Raw genomic sequence first — 23,184 nt, 5'->3', positions numbered from 1 at the left:
GATTTCACAAAAAATTATACTATAGATGCTATCTATGATTTTGACACTACAAAAGTTAGCCTTCATAATCTAAAACTTGCTTAAATATATAGGAACAGTCAAATTGGTGTGATACTGTATGAGCTTTCTTCAGTGGAAAAAGATCATCAATTTCGCTTTCACCATTAAAGATCATTAGTGGATATGACCTATAAGAAATTATATATGCAAAAAGGAGTAGCCCAGCTACTATATAATCTAAAGAATGCAGATGGTATATATGCTCTAAGTTCCATTTTCGTTTAAACTAAATTGGTTCTTGCATTGGCAGGTAAGTTACAGTTCAAAAGGCAGAAGCATTGTTCCCCTTTTCAGTTCTTATTAGAGATATCAAACGGTCTACAATTGCAGATCAGAAGCCAAGCTTCCTTATCTAGCAGGGTATACAAGCTGTCTAGCTTTAAAATATTGAAAAATGCTTGCCTATAATAGCCAGAGTTTGGCATGTTAGACTTAATCTCTGAATTAAGCACGAAAATTTTATTCCCACATGCTTTTGAAGTAACTAAAGTAATGGTTTCTTGCTGTACTCACTTTGATTAATTAAACTTCATTAATCAGAGAATCATGCTTGATTTTCAAAGTACCAGCAAATCATTTCATCATCAATGTGAACCTACAAATTCTAAAGTAATCAGTTCATCGACACCTATGTTAACTCTAGCTTCATCAACATGATTCTCCTCTAAACAAATTAAACAATGAATCTGGCTAATGAGTGATACCATAGAATTTAGGCTGGATACGCTTAAAGCTGGAAGTCATTTTAGATTGGAAGGTAGAATATAAATGAAGTCTTTGTAGAGGGTTAGTTTTTTCCATGCTTTATAGTTTATACTTTGCATTGCACAATGTTGTTAACAGAGTTTACAATTTGATCTTCCCAGTTACGGAAAGTCCTTTAACCTTGCAAAGTCGTGGAATCTGGGGTATGATTTGTTGAAGTATGATCACCAATACGCGCGCGTGTGTTTTATTTTATTTTTTTATTTTATTATTATTAATTTTTTTTTTTGAGAAGAATATAAACTTCGTGTGCATAGAATAATTTCCAACTTCAATGTTGATTCACTGTCTGCTATTTATCAATGTTCATGGAAGGACAAACTATACTTTTGTATCCTCTAAGTCTACATTATTTCTTACATTGCACCATGTTGTTCAAAAACAATACAATTTGGTACTCCAAGTTACACAAAGTCCTTCCTAATTGCAAAGTCATGGGATATGGGATGCCTAATCACAAATACTCACTTTGGCGCACGTTGATTTAAATACATCACCGTGAAGAACTAATTAAACTTTGTACCCACTAAGTATAAATTGTGTCAAACATTGTACCATATTTAAAAAAAAATTATAATATGATAATTCAAGTTACACAATATCGTGATACTAATTGATCATGGGATAAATAATTTATTGAAATAATCGTAACTAAGTAATCAAAAATACTCACTTTACTGTTGAATTGAATACACTCGATAATCCAAGACATCTATAGTTGTATACCCGCAATTCTATCTTCTGTGATAGTTTGGCGAAGGGACTACAATTGGACTAAATTGGTCCATTTCGATACATGAAGAACTAATTTAAGACTTTTTATTGTTGAAGGGCGTGGTGATAAATTCTCAATTTAGAGGGGTAACTTGATATTAGGCCCAAAATTATTAAGGTAAAATAGAAGAGTGGGTAATTCATTGTCATATGTTTTGTCTTTGCACTCAGCCTCTCACAGAGTCACAGTAACTCTCCCCATCAACCGAAAAAGGTATAACTGAAGTGGCCCACTAAACAAGAGCAATACAGGTAACTTCTTTGCTCTTCTGAGATTTGTTAAATCTTTGAACTTTGCTCTGAAATCTGTTAAAGTTTTAATCTTTGGCATGTCCTATGTTTTCAGTTTTTACCTGTCTATATCCTCTGTTTGGATACTAAGAAAACCTAGCAAAACAAAATGAAAAGACGACGGAAATCTTATAATACTTGCTGTTCAGTGGAACCCCAGATGCTATATATTCATTTCAATAAGAACTGACCCAAATATATATAAAAAGAATTCTGTTTCCAGAATCCAGATTCATGAGTGTCATAGAGGCATAGATTTATGTAGGCTTGTTTCGAAGTCACTAAAGCTTCATGTTTTATTTGGGTTTTGAACTGTAACACATTATCTGTTTCCAAAATAGGGCATCACATCCTGCATGGGTTCAAACTTGAAGCTTTTTAAAGCATGTATTGAAGATAGGATCAGTGGATTGCCAGATGCAATTCTTTTCCACATTATTTCATTCCTTGAAACAAGAGATGCTGTAAAGACCCTGCCTATTATCTCATAGATGGAACAATGTGTGGACTTATGTTCCGAATCTAGAGGTATATGTATCTTCACCGAAATATGACTCAGATGAACATGTGCGTCAAGCCAGGTTTGTTGATCGAGTACTTCTCAAACATTCATAAATTCCGTCTTATCTGCCTTGGAATCGAAGATTATTTTGATCGTATTGATGCTTGGGTTTGCACTTCCATTAGGCGTAATGTTGTAGAACTTGAACTTGATCTTTATACCACACCCTCAAATTCCTACACAAGGTGTCTTAAGTTGCCTACAAGCATTTTCATTTGCAAGACACTGGTAGTTTTGAAGCTGATACTAACAGATCATGTTATTGCTATCCCTCCAAACTCAAGTTGTTTTCCAAGTCTCAAGTACCTTGATGTTCAGGTATATTATCCTGTTGCTGTCGACTCAGTGGCAAAACTGTTTTCGTGTTGTTTCTCTGCACTTGCATGAAGGTTTAATTATACATGGAAATCTCGGAAGACTTAGAGATGATGAAGTTTTGAACTTAACTATATATCCCTGCTCCTAAACTCAAAAGACTACAGATGAGATTCTGTGCTGTTCCAGAGGATGACCCTTATGCTAGGGATGGAGGGTATGAGTACAAAATTTTTGTTAATTCTAATGCTCCAAACCTTGAAAAGTTCAATGTCAAGTACCTTTTGGCAAGCTATTCTTTGAAGAATGTAAAATCGCTAAGCACAGTTAAGCTTAAATTCAAAGGTCTGCATGCGGGAGAGAACCTATATTTTGCTGATCGTATACATAAGCTCTTTGCAGAAATTGTGAACGTCAAATATTTGTCAATTTTAGCTTCAATTTTGGGGGTAAGTATGCTCTAACTTGTTCACTTGGTGTTGAACTCTGTATTTTATCCATGCAAAATTCTATATTATGCTGAGGAAATATCTAACTTTTATCTTCATTCATCTGTCACTTGTGAAGGATCCTGACATTGCATATCAATATCCTATGCCTAGGTTCAATAATTTGAACCAGTTGGCGCTACGTCTTCAAACTTGCTGCTCTTGGAAATCACTGCCAAGTTTTCTCAATGCGTCACAGCTCACCGACTTTCTTTCATAATTCATATATCTGCATGAATTTATGTTTTGTTGGGTACTCTTACATAGGATGGGGGACTGATGAGAAGGCCATCATCTGCTTACTGGGTCATAGAAATGCAACTCAAAGAAAAGAAATCAGGGTCGTTTATGAGCAACTTTATCAAGAAGATATTATCAAGCGCCTTGAGTCTGAGCTCTCTGGTGATTTTGAGGTATCATTACTAAACAACATGTTACTGCATATCATGAGATTACTGCAAAAGAAATATCATATTCCAATCTTCTTATGTCATAAGTTTATATGACACTAAAGAACATTTTGGCATGGGATGACATGTATAGAGAGCGGTGTACCGTTGGACATTGGATCCAGCTGATTGTGATGCTGTTTTGGCTAATCTGGCCATCAAGAAACCCGAGTGCAACTACAATGTCATCATCGAAATCTTCAGTGTTCGGTGTCCTGAAGAGCTTCTGGCTGTAACAAAAGCTTACCAGCTTCGTTACAAGTGCTCTTTGGAAGAAGATCTAGCTCAACATACCAATGGTGATATCCGCAAGGTACATGCTGTTGGACAATTTGACATGTTATGCTGTCACACTGTAATTCTTTACTTCACCTTCGAATAACAGTCGGTTGGCAACTTTGACTGCCTGTTAAACTAGACAAGTAGAAGTGCTAATGGTGCTTCTGGCTTATGGTGAATGTTGCAGCTTTTGGTTGCTTTGGTGACTGCTTACCGCTGTGATGGTAACGAGATTAATGTAAAGTTGGCAAATTCAGAAGCTAATATTCTTCAGGATGCTATCAAAGACGAGTGTTTTAATCATGAAGAAATTATTAGAATCCTGAGTACACGAAGCAAGACACAGTTCATGGCAACATTCAACAAATACAGAGATGACCATGGCAACTCTATCAGCAAGGTAAGATAAGAACAGCATGATGTGGGGGCTAAGAATACTTGTTTCGAATGTGTTCTGAAAGTAATTGATTGCTAATTAACAATAGCTGAAGTGTTTTTTTTTTTTTTTTTGTGCTTTAATGTTCAATCTGTTTTTTTTTTTTTTTTCCCTCTCAGAATTTCTTGGAGGATGGGGCTAATGATTTCCAGAAGGCATTGCATACTGCCGTTCGATGCCTCAATGACCACAAGAAGTGCTTTGAGAAGGTAACCAAAATTTCAAGTGTTATTCTCTCTTTTCTAGAAACAATTCCCTCTCAAACTAATATATTGCCCCTGGTATTCTGTGTAAAGGTACTTCGCAAGGCGATCATAGGGACAGGGACCAATGAGGATGCCCTCACTCGTGTGATTGTTACGAGGGCAGAGAAGGACTTGAACGACATCATGGAGGTTTACTACAAGAAGAACAGTGTTCCTCTTGAACAGGCTGTGGCCCAAGACACTTCAGGGGACTACAAGACCTTCCTCCTTACTCTGTTGGGAAAGAAGGACTGAGATCCTTCTCTGATCAAATTCGAATCAAGCTAGTGAGCTGTGAATGATGCTGCTGTTTTCTATTGGTGTTTGATGAGATGGCTCCTCACTTTAGAGGAGCCGTATCCATATTCTATATCATGTCAATAGTTTCTTTGCTTTGAGTTTTTTGCAGTGTGACTATCTGTATCAATGTTCCTGGAGTTGGGAGTTTTTATATAAAAAGTGTCTAAAAAAGAAATTTAGAGTGCAATTTACCAAGTTTTATTGTTGTGATTGTAGAATCGCTGTAAATCTGTATGTAATTAGGATTTTATTTAATTAGGATATCCTGTAATTATGGAAAGATTGTTTCCTATTAGAGTTAGACTACTCCTTTGTACTTATATATATACCCTCATTGTGGGATGAATAGAATTATCGAATTAACCCTAAATTGAAGTATTCTTTTCTACTTGGTATCAGAGCAGGTTCAATCCTTTGAACTTGCGCTGCATCCTTTGAATCCTGAATCCTGAAGAACACCACAAACCGCTGCGTACCACCACCATTGAAATCAAACCATCCTGAATTTCAAACCACCATCACCCTACCTTTTTTCGAAAAAAAGAAAAGAAAAAAAAAATTCTTTTCCAAAACATTCATATCCATCTTGAAAATCCAAACCTGCTAAAATCATGAATTCCTCAATGATGCAATCAGAGAAACAGGCTATTGGGCATTCGGTGACTACCGAATTTTCTGTTACGGCTCAACGCAAACAGGGTCCTCCTCCAGGCTTCTCAGGACCTTCTTAACGCCGTCTTCTGGGTAAACCAAATCCATATGCAAACAAAAGGTGCATTATTTGTGGGGAATTAGGTCATAGCAAGGAGCGGTGCTATGAAGTGATTGGTTACCCTGATTGGTGGGACTTCACCAAGAAACCGCGAAAGAATCTGGGCAAGGCCGCTGTTGCTACTACAGAGGAAGTTTACCTAGACAATGCCTCCGCTAATGTAGCGCAGTCAGGTATGAAGGGTAATGTTACATTTAATAGTACATGGATAATTGATACAGGTGCATCTGACCATATGACCAATGACCCAAGTCTTGTGCAAAACCTTAGACGTTCCCCTCAAGACTTTGTCTCTACTGCTGATGGTACTCCAACTCCGGTCACCGAAGAAGGTTCTATTGCTTTATCTGATACCTTAACCCTTGAATCTGTCTTAGTTGTTCCATCACTAGCTTATAATCTCCTGTCTGTTGGTCAAGTTATTTTAGCTCTTGCATGTATTGTGACCTTCTATCCGTCTTTCTGTGTGTTTCAGGATATTCTGACTCGACGGATTCTTGGTTATGGTGTTAGAAGGGGGAAATTATACTATCTGGATCTGACAGAGACTGGAAAGAAACAGAAGCATCTTTTGGGACAAGCTAATCAGATCAACAGGGTAGAGAATGCGAAGGAAGCTGTATGGTTATGGCATCGCCGTTTAGGTCATCTATCCTTTCGTTATCTTAAGAAGCTGCAACCTCAATTGTTTTCAGTTGTTAGTGAATTGGATTTCCACTGTGACATCTGTGAACTGGCCAAGAGTCACCGTATTTCATATTCACCAAGTCTTAATAAAAGTCCTGTTCCTTTTATGAAGATTCACTCCGATGTCTGGGGTCCTGCGAAAATTCCTTCTCTTTCTGGAGCTCGGTATTTTGTAACGTTTATTGATGATTGCACTCGCATGACATGGGTGTCATTACTGAAGAATAAGAGTGATGTATTTGGAATGTTTACCGAATTTCACAAAATGGTGGCAACTCAGTATCAACAATCCATCAGAGTGTTTCAGTCTGACAATGGTGGAGAGTTTGTGAATGGCCCTATGATTGAGTTTTGCCGGTCACATGGAATTCGTCATCAAACCTCCAATTCTTATACTCCTCAACAGAATGGTTTAGCAGAACGGAAGAACAGGCAATTGATGGAAGTTGTTCGTGCTTCCTTGTTTGGCATGAATGTACCTCGGTCCTATTGGGGCGAAGCAGTGAAATCAGCAGCATATCTTATCAACCGTACTCCTTCACGGGTGATTGAGTTTCAGAATCCTCATCAGAAGCTTCATACACTTTTGACCATCCCTTCTATGCCTAATTTGGAGCCCCGGGTGTTTGGGTGCACAACTTATGTTCATATTCCCAAGCCTCAACGTAGCAAGCTTGATCCCCGTGCCCGTAAGTGTATATTTGTTGGTTATGCTGACTTCCAGAAGGGTTATCGATGTTATGATCCTCTTACTGGCACTATACATATATCTCTTGATGTCTCATTCCGTGAATCTGAGCCATATTACTCAGGGGGAGCTTCTCAGTCTTCCCTTCAGGGGGAGAGAGGTTATGAAGGGAATCCTTGTTCTATTATTGATTTTGATGTCTTTGAAGACTTGGAAGATTTGGAGGAACGATTTGAAGGTAGAAATTCCGAAACAGAAAATGCAACTGCCGAACAGAGTGTTGTAAATTCCGAAACAGAAAATTCGACTGCTGAACAGAGTGTTGTAAATTCCGAAACAGAAAATGCGACTGCCGAACGGAGTGTTGTGAATTCCGAAACAAAGAATGCGACTGCCGAACAGAGTGTTGTGAATTCCGAAACAGAGAATGCAACTGCTGAAACTGCCGAACAGAGCGTTGTGAATTCCGAGACAGAAGAGACGACTTTTCTGGATAGTTTGAAACAAAATCAAGACGTATCCGAAGCTCACACACAAGATATTCCCCCTTCTGCCCCACCAACTGAAGATCCCAGTCAGAATGATCCACCTCAGGTACCCCTAAACTTTAATGAGTCTTCTGGGTTAGAAAGTGTCGAACCTAGGAAATCACAAAGGGTTACCAAGGGAATTCCTAAGAAACAATATGAACCAGATATCAAAGCCAAAGCTAAATACCCTATAGCTAATTTTATGTCTAACCATAGGATTTCTGGGTCACATGCACTTGTTGTTGATCAATTATCTACTGTATCTATTCCTAGTAACGTGCAGGATGCATTGACGGATCCAAAATGGACAAAGGCGATGAATGAAGAATTGGAAGCTCTTCAAAAGAATGCAACATGGGAGCTAGTACCTATGCCGGTTGGAAAGAAGACTGTAGGGTGTCGTTGGGTATTTACTGTGAAGCTTAATGCAGATGGAACTATTAATAGATACAAGGCGAGGTTGGTTGCCAAAGGATATACACAACGCTATGGGATTGATTATGAGGAGACTTTTGCACCTGTGGCAAAGATTAATACTGTCCGGATTCTAATCTCACTTGCAGCAAACAAAGATTGGCCCTTGCACCAGTTTGATGTGAAGAATGCGTTTCTTAATGGGAATTTGGAGGAAGAAGTGTACATGGATATGCCCCCAGGTGTTAAGAATTACCCAAGTGATGTTGGCAAGGTGTGTAAATTGAAGAAGTCTTTGTATGGCCTGAAGCAGTCTCCAAGAGCTTGGTTTGGAAGATTTTCAAAGTCCATGAAAGCCTTTGGGTACAGACAGAGCAATTCTGACCATACCTTGTTTATCAAACGCAAGAATGGTAAGATTACAGCTCTTATTGTGTATGTTGATGACATGATTGTTACAGGCGATGATCCGAAAGAGATGAATGAATTGCAAAAGTATCTGTCAAAGGAGTTTGAAATGAAGGATCTGGGACAACTGAAGTATTTTCTGGGTATTGAAGTTGCAAGGTCTAAGAAGGGGATTTTGCTTTCACAAAGGAAGTATGTCCTTGATTTACTTGCTGAAACAGGGATGCTGGACTGCAGACCAATGGAGACACCCATTGAGATGAATCACAGACTTGCTATTTATCCTGATCAAGTTCCAACTGACAAAGGGAGGTATCAACGTCTTGTAGGAAGGTTGATTTATCTTTCACATACTAGACCTGATATTGCTTATGCTGTGAGTGTTGTTAGTCAATTTATGCATTGTCCTAGTGAAGAGCATATGGATGCAGTCTTTCGTATTTTGAAGTACTTGAAGATGGCGCCAGGTAAAGGGTTACTGTTTCAGAAAAAAGATGAATTGGAAGTTATTGGGTACACAGATGCAGATTGGGCTGGTGATAAAACTGACAGACGTTCTACATCTGGGTACTTCACTTTTGTTGGAGGGAACCTTGTCACCTGGCGTAGCAAAAAGCAGAAAGTTGTTGCCAGATCAAGTGCAGAAGCTGAGTTCCGAGGTATGGCACACGGAGTCTGTGAAATGTTGTGGATTCGTAATGTCTTGAAAGACCTAGGTTACAAGCTTAAAAAGCCTATGGATTTGCATTGTGATAATACAGCTGCCATTGAGATTGCACATAATCCAGTTCAGCATGATAGAACAAAGCATGTGGAGGTTGACCGTCATTTTATTAAAGAAAATCTTGACAGAAAGGTTATTCGCTTTCCATTTGTAAACTCAGAGGAGCAATTAGCTGATGTTCTTACTAAAGGAGTGTCCAGGAAGGTATTTGACAGCTCAGTTGACAAGTTGGGCATGATAGACATCTATGCACCAACTTGAGGGGGAGTGTAGAATCGCTGTAAATCTGAATGTAATTAGGATTTTATTTAATTAGGATATCCTGTAATTATGGAAAGATTGTTTCCTATTAGAGTTAGACTACTCCTTTGTACTTATATATATACCCTCATTGTGGGATGAATAGAATTATCGAATTAACCCTGAATTGAAGTATTCTTTTCTACTGTGATTTCTTCCCCAATGCATACCAAAAATAATTCATCACATTCAACAGGGACGGAAATAAACACAAACATGATAGGTGAAATGGCCTAGTACTCCTTTGGAGCATATCAGCAGAACACTTGGACACAAAATATGCAAACACAAACATGATATGCGAATTTCCAATCAAATCTAAGAACCCTTATAACTCCAAAAAGGTAAAAGAAGATGAAAATAAATAAAAAGTAAATTATTTAGGAGAAGTGATTGTATAAAATTATCTGCTGAATGTTCAACAAAATTACATACTTTCAGCTGAAAATGTGAATCATAAAATTGCTTACTTGCCTACAGAAACATTTGAACATTTGCAGTCAATTTTCCTCTTTATCGATCTTGTGAAAACTAGGATTGAATTCCATATAATTGCTTACTTCCCTAAAGAAAATTTGAATCCAAGCACAGCAAATGGCAACTATTAAGAGGACCATTCTGTCTCTAGCTCCTTGTTGCTGTTCAAAATTCTTGTCTTTTTTCTGTACTGCTTCATGGATCCAAGATAGAGGTTAATAGCTTAGCAGCAGCCACCCTATCCTTAGCATCAACTCAGCTCTTGAGACTTGGGAACTCATCTGTCAATGCCAAAGAATGCGAGCCTATTGACAGTACACCATTGTTCAAGCCAACATGCTCCACAATTTAGTATGGTTCTGAAACCTGCCAAAGGAATTACAAATAACTAAGAATTTTTTTAAATTCGGCCAGAAAGTTAATTATGAATATGCAACTCTAAAAAGAGAGGAGATCCCTTCAAAAAAAAAAAAAGAGAGAGGAGATGTGGTCAATCAATTGGTGACCATGGAAAAAAATATCTGGATATATAACGAATTTCCAACACTTCTCTGGAGTTCCTTTTCTGAATATTATCAGCACTACTTACAATTCTATATATTCTCTCGTGCCCACATAACACATAATTTGTCTAACACTGAAACTAGAAGAATATATAATTACATGAATATAAGAACCCAAAGAGACTATAGAGATTACAAACAAGAGCCAACTGCTACTTTCGTCACTATAGCTTAACCAGGTCACACAAGAAAGAAAATTGGGCACTGACTATATCAAAAGAAGGGCTGAGATTAGATAGCGCCATAGCGGGTATATATATGACCACAGAGTCATATCCTCTTTACAAATAACCTGTTTTGACATGAATGCCATTCACTATATAAGAAATCTCGTAGTGAAATGCCTTTTCTTAATTAACTCAAGCATCCACCAACTACCTAATTGAGTACCTATCCAATCTAAGACCATCGATACCAAACTAGCACAGAACAAATACACACTTCACACCAACATATACTATAGATTGGTCTTCTGACTTTCTGAATAATTCTCTCTCAGTTTCACCTAAAATCCCCAAGCCAACCCAAGAATCTACCCTGGATTTGTCTCTATGAGATAGTTTAATTGGTGAGAAAGCCCGTAACCATCAAATGTTAGTTGAACTCCTATGTTTGAATAATTACTTAGCAATATATCATTTCTAATACATAATATATATGGTATTGACTAGGTACATTACACTACAACATTCACATCAAGAAAGAAGAGCATCCTACTACTTTTCAGGCTGAATCAAAATAAGAGGATATATACGTTCTTAATTTGGACACAGATTTTGGATATGATCTTATCTAGACCACAATATGACAGACAAAAGATGAAGAATAAGTAAAGGGACTGACAGTCTTCTTCACAAAGAACAGAAATGAAGAATAAATTAGTTGACAGACTTCTCACTAAAGAGAACCCAAATTATAAGAAACATTATTGACAGCATGCACATTTCTAACATGTAACTTTGCTCATCTTTTCTGGGACAGAAAGCATCTGAATGTTCAGTATAATCAAATCACCACAACAAAAAAGAAAATAGAATCGAGCACACACCTGCACACCGACTAACATATACACTGAAGCTTGGAGAGCAGTATGAGATTAAGAGGCATGGATTCTCAGCTTCTAAATATGTCTGCTCCCTTATCACCCTTAATCCATATGAAAGGGATGCGAGCTATGGAGTGCCAGTATTGTCCTTTTCCAGGTCTGCAGTTCTTTACTAGCAGTGGACAAAAAAAGATATGAAGTTGTGTAAGTGAAAGAGGGAGGCCCTCCTCAGGAATGGATGCTAGCTTTGGACAGCTGATGACTTGAAGAGATTCAAGAGAGGGTAGGAACTGAAAGCCCTTGCTGGATAGGTGCCTCAGATTCGGGAACCCTTCAATATGAAGTAGAATGAGAGATTTGGGGAGCACCATCTCCTTGTCAGGTGGAAATGACACTAGTTGTGAATCATTTCCCCTGATATCCAACGCTCTAAGAGAAGTGAGTCTGTGCAATCCTTGAGCTTCCAGGAGTGGCCTACAACTGTTGAGATTTCGAATCTCAAGGAATGTTAGGTTGGGTGGCAAACCCTTGTCTAGAAATGGAGCGAAACCTTCACAGTATGAAATCCTCAAACTCTGAAGACAGTGGAGGTTCTGCATGTCTTTAGGAAGGGCCTCTAAGTTATCACAATTCATCAAAACATCGATCTCTTTCAAGTTGGAGGTTCTTGTTGGCAACCCTCCTCTTGGGAAAGAAACAAGACTTTCACAGTCCCAAATCTTAAAGACTTGAAGATTGGTGAGGTCGCATAAGCCCTCTGGTAACGATTTAAGATTTCCACAAATCCTAATATCAATTTCTTCAAGGAAGGTGTTAGCATGGAAGCTATCGGTTATTGATTCTAGCTGGTGACAATAAAATATGATAAGATGTTTAAGTCCCCTGGCTAGCTGGCCTGTGGATGATAAGGTTGTAAGAGATGGACAATTCGCTATGCTCAAGTACTCGAGGCAGGATGCCTCCTCTTGTATCAAACAAGGAGAAAAAGAAGATGAAGGATCCTCACCTTTCTTGTCCTCCCCCGCTAATGATTCCAAGTTTGTGCAGGAATCGATGTATAGACTTCTTACATTTGGGGGTATCTGGCATCTTGTAAGAGAACTGCACCGCACAATCATTATTTCTTTAAGAGAAGGTGGCAGGCCAAGCTTTGAAAAAGAAACTAGATTTGAGCAATCATTTATGTGAAGACATTGAAGTGACTTCAACTCTTGAACAAAGTAAGAGTGAGAGCTGTTTCCTTTATAAATCGGACGTTGCAGCAATCTATCCTCATTTTTCCATAAAGATGTCAGCTCCTTACAACTAGTAATTCTCAGATTTTTAAGCTTTGTGAAGTCTCTCTTGAATCCGTCCATGTGGAGTCTAAACTCTGATATACATGAAAGCTCCATCGCCTCTAGTAACTCAAATTCAACCCCACTTGTATGTACCAGCATTTTGCAATCATGAATTTTCAAATCACGAAGACGTTTATAACTGGTAATTGAAACCACCAATTGCCCACATCCATCAATGGCAAGCTTCGATAATAGATCAAGGTTTTCAGGTAATCTCCCCTCCAGTATGGGGCATCTGTAAGAATACATGATGCACACAAGATCATATCACAAACCACATAACACACACAACCTGCACAAGAGCAAAACAATTATGCAGCACACCAGAAGCTTTCCTAGTCCCGGTAGGAGTAATCACCTGGATTGACACTTTCAATCCCTGCAGTCACAGCTTGTCCAAGAGCATTCATCGAGGCAGACATCTTCTGAGATCACGAACGAGCAGCTGCACAATGGAAGAAAGTCTTCTATGTTTCAACACCAGATGCTTCAGAATGGGGCTGAGAATGTATGCAAAATGCAGTGTTGAACATAGGGACTTTCTCCTCCTTATATATTGGCCAAAACTTATCCTCGGACTCATCCCATAAGGAGTCCTTGTTTTACTTCATGTTTATCAGTTTAGGAGACTTAAACTTATCACAAACACTTCATGTTAATCAGGTTATTAACAATGAGAGTCCTACTCCTATCAAGAGATATACATCTCGATAGGTGACTGGAATTAGAGTTATAATCACATATTTCTTGTTATTTATTTAGCTAGATCAATTGTTCTATTTACTTAATGCTTTTAGATAATGTTAAGTCCACTTAATTCCAACATTCTCCCACTTGGACTAACATTGTCTATTTGCAGAACAATTCAACTAATAACTTGAATCAAACAACAACTGAAGTGTGCACTTGAAACATGTAAAAACTCATATCTCATTCAGCTCGGTCAAGTACATAAACTAATGCAGAATTCAGAACCAACTAAGTTTGGAACAAACACATTGGTTAAAAATCACTAACATCAGCTACTGTATTCACATGAGCTCTAAGTGATAACAAGAGAGCTATATGGCAAGTATATCTACCTGTAATGCCATTCTGCTCACAGTCCATCATAATGATTTTGATAAAACAAAATCTTGACAACAACCTCTAAACACCAGTGAACTTGTAGTTGTCCTTCTGTAACTGTAAGTCTATGCAAGCATAGCAGTTCACTTGATAACACACATATATTCAAAATGAAATAACTAAAATAAATGCCTCACACAAGTTAACTATCAATGAAATAGTTTCTTTCTGGAATACCTCAATTTTATTGATAAATTGCAGATGCAAAATACAAGTATCTGAAAATTCAAAAAAAACCTGTGATGGAATTACTACACAGAAATAAAAATTCAAAAAATGACTCAACACTCCCACTGAACTCAAGCTCTCAAATCAGGTAATACTCCCATGTTCTCAGTATGTCTCTTAAAATTCACAACTGATAAAGCCTTGGTAAATGGATCTGCAAGTTGAGATTCTGTGTCAATATTCAAAACAGTGACTTCACCATGCTTCACTCTCTCTCTCACACTATAGTACTTCAAATCAATATGCTTGGAGTTGTTGGATCTCTTACTGTTCTTGCCAAAAAATACTGCAGCTTCATTATCACAGTAAATCTTAAGTGCATCTGACACAATCGAACTTAAAACATTGGTCTGCATTAAAAAGTTTTTAATCCATAACCCTTCACACATTCCTTCATAAATGGCTATGAATTCAGCCTGCATAGTGGAGGTAGAGACTAATGACTGTTTCATGGTTTTCCATGCCACAGCCCCTCCTGCAAGCATGAACACATAACCAGATGTTGATTTCTTTGAATCTGGATAATTTCCTGCAAAGTCTGAGTCAGTATAGCCAACTAGTTCCAACTGTTTGACTTGCCTATATACCAACATGTGAGATTTGGTCCTCTGCAAGTATCTAAGTACCTTTTTTCCTGCAGTCCAATGTTCTTGAGTAGGGTTTGATTGAAATCTAGATAAAATTCCAACTGCAAAAGCTAAATCAGGTCGAGTACAGACCTGTGCATACATGAGGCTGCCTATTAGTCTAGCATAAGGCTTGCTATCCATATTAGACATCTTCCCCCCATTTTTGGAATTTTTATTCTTTGACAGTTTGTCTCCTTTTGTCATAGGAGCTTCACCTGATGCACAAGTTTCCATCCCAAATCTCTTTAAAACTTTTAAAATGTAGTTTTGTTGAGATAAGCCTAATAAACCATGTGCTCTGTCTCTCTTGATTTCAATTCCCAGAACATAAGAGGCTTCTCCTAAATCTTTCATGTCAAAATTATTTGACAGAAAAGTTTTGGTGTCTTTAAGCAACTTAATGTTGCTGCTAGCCAAAAGAATATCATCCACATACAGTATGAGAAAAATAAAATTATTTCCAACTGTTTTCATGTACACACATTCATCAACTATATTTTCTGTAAAACCAAATGATGAAATCACAGAGTCAAACTTCTTATACCATTGCCTAGAAGCTTGTTTAAGTCCATAAATGGATTTCTTTAGTCTGCATACATGGTTTTCTTTTCCTGATTTCACAAAACCCTCAGGCTGCTTCATATAAATGACTTCATCTAATTCCCCATTTAAAAATGCTGTTTTAACATCCATTTGGTGCAATTCCATATTATAATGTGCCACTAAAGCCATTATAATTCTAAATGAATCTTTTGTGGATACAGGAGAAAAAGTTTCAGTATAGTCTATGCCTTCCTTTTGTGTGAAACCCTTGGCTACTAATCTAGCTTTATGCCTCTCTATGTTACCATTAACATCCCTTTTTGTCTTGAACACCCATTTGCATCCTATGGCTTTCTGGTTTGGATCAGGTTTAACTAGCTCCCATACTTTGTTTTGACTCATGGATGAAATCTCAGCTTCCATAGCTTTCTGCCATTCTTCAACTTCACTGCTTTCTAATGCATGTTTAAAACTCAATGGATCATTGTCTTCTGCAAGGACATCAATTTCTTGCAAGTAAACTGCATAATCACTATCCTTTCCATAAACTGGTCTTCTTTCTCTCTGGGATCTCCTAAGCTGAGGGTTAACATTTTCTAATTGCATATTTTGAGCCATATCAGGTGCTTGATCATCTAAGGCTACTGGTTCTACTGAATTTTGATTTTCAACTTCATTTTCTGAACTAACAGTTTGCATTTCATCTTCACGTATTAAGGGTAAAAAATTTTCTAAAGTCTCATATCTATAATTTCTTCAAATTCTGAAGATAAATCTTCAAAACTTGTATTACAGACCACTTCATCTAAGAACTTTGCTTGATTTGTTTCAAAAGTCCTGGTTGTATGATGAGCTGAATAAAATTTATATCCCTTGGATTTTTCACAATATCCTATGAAATAGCAACTCACTGTTTTTGGATCTAACTTCTGTGTTAAGGCATTAGGTGTTTTAGCCTCAGCTTTGCATCCCCAAACATGACAGTGATGCAAACTTGGCTGTTTTCCACACCAAAGCTCATAAGGTGTCTTTTCTACAGATTTACTAGGTGATCTATTGCAAATGTAATTTGCAGTCTTAAGAGCCTCACCCCATAAATATTTTGGCAGACCTGAAGTACACATCATACTCCTCACCATGTTTAACAAGGTTCTATTTTTTCTTTCTGCTGTTCCATTTTGTTGAGGGTTGTAGGGAGTTGTATACTGAGCCTTAATGCCATTTTCTTGTAAATAAAGTGCAAAAGGTCCCTTTTGCTGGCCTGCTTCAGTATGTCTACCATAGAACTCTCCTCCTCTATCAGATCTCACTACTTTAATTTTCTTTTCAAGTTGCAATTCAACTTCAGTTTTGTATATTTTGAATGCATCAAGAGCTTGTGATTTTTCTGACAACAAGTAAATATAGCAGTATCTAGAGAAGTCGTCTATAAATGTGATGAAATAAAAATTTCCACAGAGTGTTTTATATTTGAATGGACCACATATATCTGTATGAATGAGTTCTAAGAGATTTTGACTTCTTAAGGCCTTTTTCTTTCTGCAGTTAGTCAATTTTCCTTTAAAACATTCAATGCAATCATTCAAGTCTGTATAATCCAATGCAGGCAAAATCTTATTTTTCTCAAGTGTTTTAAGTCTTTCTTTAGATATATGGCCTAGTCTCCTGTGCCATAGCTTTGCAGACTTATTATTGAATAGAGTTCTTTTAGTACCTGTAATGTTGTTATCTGCATTCATGTTTTCATTGTTCTCAATCAATAGAATTTCCTGCTTAATAACAGAACAATCCAATCTCAAATAATTATTTGAAAACATTCCACAACCAATGTATTCAGAACCCTGAAATAATTTTATTCCACTAAAATCAATAATGAGTTTGCATCCAATACTAACTAAAAGACCTACTGAAATAAGATTCCTTTTTAAAGAAGGAATATAATAAACATTGTCCAGAAAAATAAATTTGCCTAATCCTAAATCGATCTTCAGAGTTCCAATAGCCTTAACTGCTACCCTTGTTCCATTTCCCACACAGACCTGCTGCTCACTTTTCCTTGGTGCCCTCCTCTTTGTTATACCCTGCAGTGAGGTGGTAATATGAATAGGTGAGCCTGAATCTAACCAATAAGTGTGTGAATCTACATTTATAAAATTAACTTCTAGAGAAAAGACTGAATTAGGAAATGACTCACCCTTCTTGATCATCCAAGCTTTAAGGCCACTGCAGTCCCTCTTCATGTGCCCTATCTTTTTACAGAAATAGCACTTATATTTAAAGACTTTTCCAGCTCTAGCTTCTGCAGGTTTCCCAGCTACTTTAGTGATGGTGGTCTTCTTAGGCTTAAGTTTATTCTGCTTTTTCCACTTTGGTTTCTCAACCAGATTAACTGTAGTGGTTGGTACTCCCTCTCTCTTAATTCTTTCCTCCTCATCCACACAGATCGAGATTAGCTTGTTCAGGTTCCATTTGGTCTCTAAAGCATTATATGAAGTTCTCAGGTTGCTGTAGGTGTTTGGCAGAGAATGAAGTGCCACATGCACCACCTGTTCATCTTTAACTCCCATGTCTAGGTCTCTAAGCCTAGAGTTAATGTCAATTAGCTGCATAATGTGCTCCCTCACACTGCCCTTCCCAGAGAAACTTAGTTCATTGAACTTCCTAGACAACCTAGCTGCTTCAGCCTTGTCACTCTCTCTATATTTGTCTGCAATTTCTTCCAGAAAGTCCATGGCTAACTCGGGCTCCACTATAGACCCTTTTACTGTGTCTGACATAGTGCACCTAATTACATTTTTGGCTTTCCTGTTGCTGCTATACCACTCCTTATAATGCCTCCTATCCTCATTGGTACTTTCAGAATCTAGTTCAGAAGGCTGATCCTCTATGAGGCAAAGATCCATGTTTTGATGCATGGACAGATAAAATTCCACCTGATTTCTCCACTTCTTATAGTTCCACCCATTAAGCATCTCAACCTGACCTAAGGTCACAACAAGAGGTCCTAGACAAAAGAAAAATAAAAAACGTGTAAGTTACTGCAGTATTTCATTTTCTGTGTGTTAAGACTGTATTTTAATTTTATGTGTTTCATTCATAGGTTCAAAAGTAGGCAAACATCACAGAAACACAATCACAAACAATAACCCCATAAACTGCAGTAATATCAAGTAATGCCTTTGTGGCATAAAACTTAACATTCTTAAGGTTCTAAATCATCATGCTATATCCTACATATACCAGTTATTAGTTGAAACAGTCATACCTTTAGATAAGAAAAGTTTCAAAAAATCAATATAGGTATTTGTGTTTATACATGATGCTGTACCATAATCAAGATTACACAGTGAACATCTTCTTTGGAAGAACAAAATATAAGTGTAATTTTAAAAAATAGCAACACAAGTGTTAATTTGTTTAATCTTTAAGAATTTCTCTGAAAAATGATGGATTGCTTTGTGCAACATGATCAAACTGTAACCAGAAATTCACAAATCAAAAGTTAATAATGTGTTTTGCCTAATTTTTCACAGTTTATTAACTATATTCTGCATATACGAGAACATAACAAGATTCCAAAAATTACATATTGGGAGATTTGTACTGAATTCTTGTTAGTTTCAAAATCATATTCAACTGAAGACAAGATTATCAAGGATATCAAGCATAGACATATTTGTGCATCAGAAACATCACATCCATACATTTATCAACAATCGCAGATTTAATCCACATTCCACACATGATATTTATATGCAATATGACAACCCTTTCCATATGCTAAACAGTAATCCATATGACAACCCTTTCCATAATGCAGAAATTGAAACGCAAGTTCTGATTTCTCAGAAAACATACCTTGGCCTCTGCTACAGCGCTGCAACAATCGTTTAGCGGAAGCAAAATTGAAAAACAAGATACAAGCAGCAATTTTAACCCTTTTTTTTTTTTTTCTGAAGATCCAAAAAATTCTAAACGGGGTCTTGAATCCCCAAAACTGAGAATTCAATCTCAGTGAGCCCTATCTCAATCCGATCCCTAAAGAAAAAGTGACCATTATATTCTAACGGTAATATTCTTTAACTAATATATTAATTATGGACTCGGGTTTGGGCCTATTTACTTAATGAATTGGATTAGTACTAAAACCGGGTTAACTACACTTAAGGCCTGCTTTATCACACATAGAAAATATATTTTATTTTCCAGAAAATAATTTTCACAGTATGTTTTTTCTAAAACAAACAAAAACGCATGATATGTGTTTTATGAAATTCCTAAGCTCTGATACCATTTGTAAGAATACATGATGCACACAAGATCATATCACAAACCACATAACACACACAACCTGCACAAGAGCAAAACAATTATGCAGCACACCAGAAGCTTTCCTAGTCCCGGTAGGAGTAATCACCTGGATTGACACTTTCAATCCCTGCAGTCACAGCTTGTCCAAGAGCATTCATCGAGGCAGACATCTTCTGAGATCACGAACGAGCAGCTGCACAATGGAAGAAAGTCTTCTATGTTTCAACACCAGATGCTTCAGAATGGGGCTGAGAATGTATGCAAAATGCAGTGTTGAACATAGGGACTTTCTCCTCCTTATATATTGGCCAAAACTTATCCTCGGACTCATCCCATAAGGAGTCCTTGTTTTACTTCATGTTTATCAGTTTAGGAGACTTAAACTTATCACAAACACTTCATGTTAATCAGGTTATTAACAATGAGAGTCCTACTCCTATCAAGAGATATACATCTCGATAGGTGACTGGAATTAGAGTTATAATCACATATTTTTTGTTATTTATTTAGCTAGATCAATTGTTCTATTTACTTAATGCTTTTAGATAATGTTAAGTCCACTTAATTCCAACAGCATCCAGAGATACAAACCATTTTCAAGCAAGGGAAAACTTCAATTCCTTGATCTTGCACCCGAGGAAGCCACTCCCTCCATTTCTGCATATCCTTGAACTCCAGGGTCTCCAATACAGGAAAAGGCAGGCTACTCTCTCCATAAAACTCAAGACCCACGCTTTCCACTGTAGACATTCCTTTTATACAAAGTTCTTTCAGAGAAGACAACTGTCCAAGTGGAGGCAAGAATCGACAATTTTTACAATGTTCCAACTTTACATGCGTCATATAAGAGAATGAAGGGTGTCCAGTCCATGTTGAAAATGTAAGACCTCCATAACCTTTTACAGTGAGCACTTTGAGCTTCCTATGAGGTTTTAACATTTCAAAAACATCTGATTCCCTTTCTCCTGATTCTCTCCATTCTAGTTGCAATGAATCAATCCCTTCCTTGCTAGTCAAGTCAGCCCTCCTTGCATCATCAACATCAGTCACATTCTCCAATCTTGAGAGGCACAATGTCCCTTGGAGACACAATAAAGGACCTATCTCACTTATTCCTGACTTGCTACCTTTGCCCAGCACAAAAGTACTCAGTGTTTGAAGATTAGTCAATCTACCTAGTTTCACAGGCATTTCTTCCAATGAAGGTACATCTGAATTGTTAAGGTGCCGCAGATCAGTTAGATTCCTCATGTCTGCAGGCAGTGCCTTCAAACAAGCACAATTTTCTAATATCAACGTCTGTAAGTTGTACAGATTGCTGGTTGATTCTGGCAAAGTTGTTATCTGTGTGTGAGAAAGATCAAGGTACCGCAGATGCTTCAGCTTACCAATAGAATTGGGTAACTCAGTTATTTGATAGCCATTAAAAGAGAGTGCCCTCAAGTACTTCAACTTTGGTAATAGATCAAAAGTAACATTACGAGTTAGATAATTTGATCGACCTGAAACTGAAAGTGGTAAGAAAGTCCGCAAATGCCTGACTTCAAAAAATTCTTTGAATTTTTGAACACCATCAAATTGACCAGGAATGTAAGAGGAATGGCGAACCTTTGAAGAACATCTAACATCCAGCTTATCCTCCAATCTGAAACACATGTCTCCTGCAGCCCACCGTGACAAATCACCAACAAGGTCATGCATAACAAATTGTGAATGGTTTTTACTGGACCTTTGAAACAATGACCTGGACAATAGCTCCCGAAAATAGTTACTCCCTAAATCTTCCAGTTGTTTACATTCATGTGACTGCTGAACGAGACCCTCTGCCATCCATAGAAGGATCAACTGCCTCTCCCCAAATTCATAGTCATTTGGAAGTATTGAGCAATAGGCAAAGCACCTTTTCAAATTTGAAGAGAGATAGTGATAGCTCAATTTTAATACTGGGAGAATGCCACTGTTATCACATAGACTCCATAATTTACTGTTCAATATTTCTTCCCATTCGTCTATCTCTTTACAGCCTAAAAGACCACCAAGGACTCTTGCAGCCAAGGGCAACCCACCACATTTTGCTACAACTTTCTCCCGAAACAACTCAAAGCTTTGTAGTCTCCCATTCTCAACATTCAAGAATGCATGTTGCCCAAATACTTCCCAGCAATCATCATCTGACATGCACCCCAAGTTATGAACTTCAATGGATCTCATCATCTTAGCAACTTGTGAGTCACGAGTTGTCACAATTACCTTACTTCCCAATGCTCCGCCACGAAAGGCAGACTGCAGCTTTGCCCATAGATCATAGTCACATGTGTTCCAGACATCATCTAAAACAATCAAAAATCTTTTACTTGCCAATGCCTTGCTCAGACTCTCCTGAATTTGATTGAACTCCTCCAAATCACAGTGTGCAGATGTAACTGATTCCAGAATTGCCTTTGTCACTCTCACAAGATTGAAATTATCAGACACAGATACCCATACTTTGGGACTAAACCGTTCCATTGCATCATCATTGAAGATATGACCTGCAATTGTAGTCTTCCCAAGTCCCGGCATACCCACAATGGCAACCACATGGAAATTGACACTACCAGGCTGATCATCCCTCAATAACACCTCAACAATCTTCCTTTTATCATCATCCCTACCAACCACAGGCCCATCTAACACACATGAACTCGGCGGCCTTTGCCACACCCGACTACATTTATTCACAACATAATTCAACCCAAGCAAGTCCTTTCTTTCAGATATCTCTACCAACCTATCACTAATCTCCTCGATCTCCGAATTCATATTGAAATTGAACTTAGCTCTAGAAATTAGGCCCCGTACCTTACTTGTAAGCCACGCATGTTGCTGATTCATCACGTTGCGCCGCAACAGCTCGGTGGAAAAGGTGTCCAAGATGTCATCCATGTCAAAAGCCAAGTGTTTGAGTTCATCCAGCCATAGCTTCACAGCCTCGCTCGTCAGTTGCTTGTCCTCCGCGTCCTGCAGCACCGCTCCGATTGCAGACAGCGCTGCACTCCATTTCTTGAGTTTCTTGTCGACGCCATGCAGGCGCGCCAAGTTGAGCAAATCGTGATGAGGAGTTAACCTGTCGAGCAGTAACTCAAGGAATGCACCGAGGAAGACCTCCGCTACCATGGTTCAAAGTTTCTTTAGGGAAATTGAGGATCAGTATGAAGAGCTTGCAAGTATGAAAGCCAAGCAAGAGTTGCAAACAAACAAGTGCGTCGTCTCCTTGCTTTTGTTTAAAAGTAAGTCGTCTCCTTGCTTCTGTTTGAAAGAGTAAGTCGTCCAAATTAAGTGGCGGTGGGGGCAGTACTACTGCCCACTAGCAGAAATATAAAAGTAATTTAGGGGAAGGAAGGTGTCGCTCCTTTCCTAAGTTGCTTGGGAAGACGACAGAGAAAGGAAGAGT

General features: G+C 37.9%; 3 protein-coding genes across 3 annotated transcripts; 1 reads left to right on the top strand and 2 right to left on the bottom strand.

Moving 5' to 3' along the window:
* The first annotated feature begins 2,291 nt into the window (after positions 1 to 2,291).
* On the top strand, positions 2,292 to 5,130 carry LOC133718457 (annexin-like protein RJ4). The gene is made up of 6 exons (XM_062145307.1): positions 2,292 to 3,216; positions 3,335 to 3,668; positions 3,799 to 4,017; positions 4,171 to 4,383; positions 4,539 to 4,628; positions 4,716 to 5,130. Exons 2-6 carry the CDS (start codon positions 3,444 to 3,446, stop codon positions 4,917 to 4,919), a joined length of 951 nt encoding a protein of 316 aa, XP_062001291.1. The 5' UTR covers positions 2,292 to 3,216; positions 3,335 to 3,443; the 3' UTR covers positions 4,920 to 5,130.
* A 4,718-nt stretch (positions 5,131 to 9,848) lies between these two features.
* On the bottom strand, positions 9,849 to 13,161 carry LOC133716121 (putative disease resistance protein At3g14460). Its single transcript, XM_062142857.1, has 2 exons — positions 11,576 to 13,161; positions 9,849 to 10,330 (listed from the first exon to the last, which is right to left on the bottom strand). The coding sequence occupies exon 1, from the start codon at positions 13,159 to 13,161 to the stop codon at positions 11,641 to 11,643; it is 1,521 nt and encodes a 506-aa protein (XP_061998841.1). The 3' UTR covers positions 9,849 to 10,330; positions 11,576 to 11,640.
* Positions 13,162 to 17,183: 4,022 nt separating this feature from the next.
* LOC133713699 (putative disease resistance RPP13-like protein 1) lies at positions 17,184 to 23,015 on the bottom strand. The gene is made up of 3 exons (XM_062139733.1): positions 19,858 to 23,015; positions 17,635 to 18,444; positions 17,184 to 17,521 (listed from the first exon to the last, which is right to left on the bottom strand). The coding sequence occupies exon 1, from the start codon at positions 22,905 to 22,907 to the stop codon at positions 20,313 to 20,315; it is 2,595 nt and encodes an 864-aa protein (XP_061995717.1). The 5' UTR covers positions 22,908 to 23,015; the 3' UTR covers positions 17,184 to 17,521; positions 17,635 to 18,444; positions 19,858 to 20,312.
* Positions 23,016 to 23,184: the final 169 nt, after the last annotated feature.

The sequence above is a fragment of the Rosa rugosa genome, chromosome 6 (genome assembly GCF_958449725.1).
Source record: "Rosa rugosa chromosome 6, drRosRugo1.1, whole genome shotgun sequence".
NCBI lineage: Eukaryota > Viridiplantae > Streptophyta > Magnoliopsida > Rosales > Rosaceae > Rosa > Rosa rugosa.
This window is presented reverse-complemented; position numbering and strand designations above follow the sequence as displayed.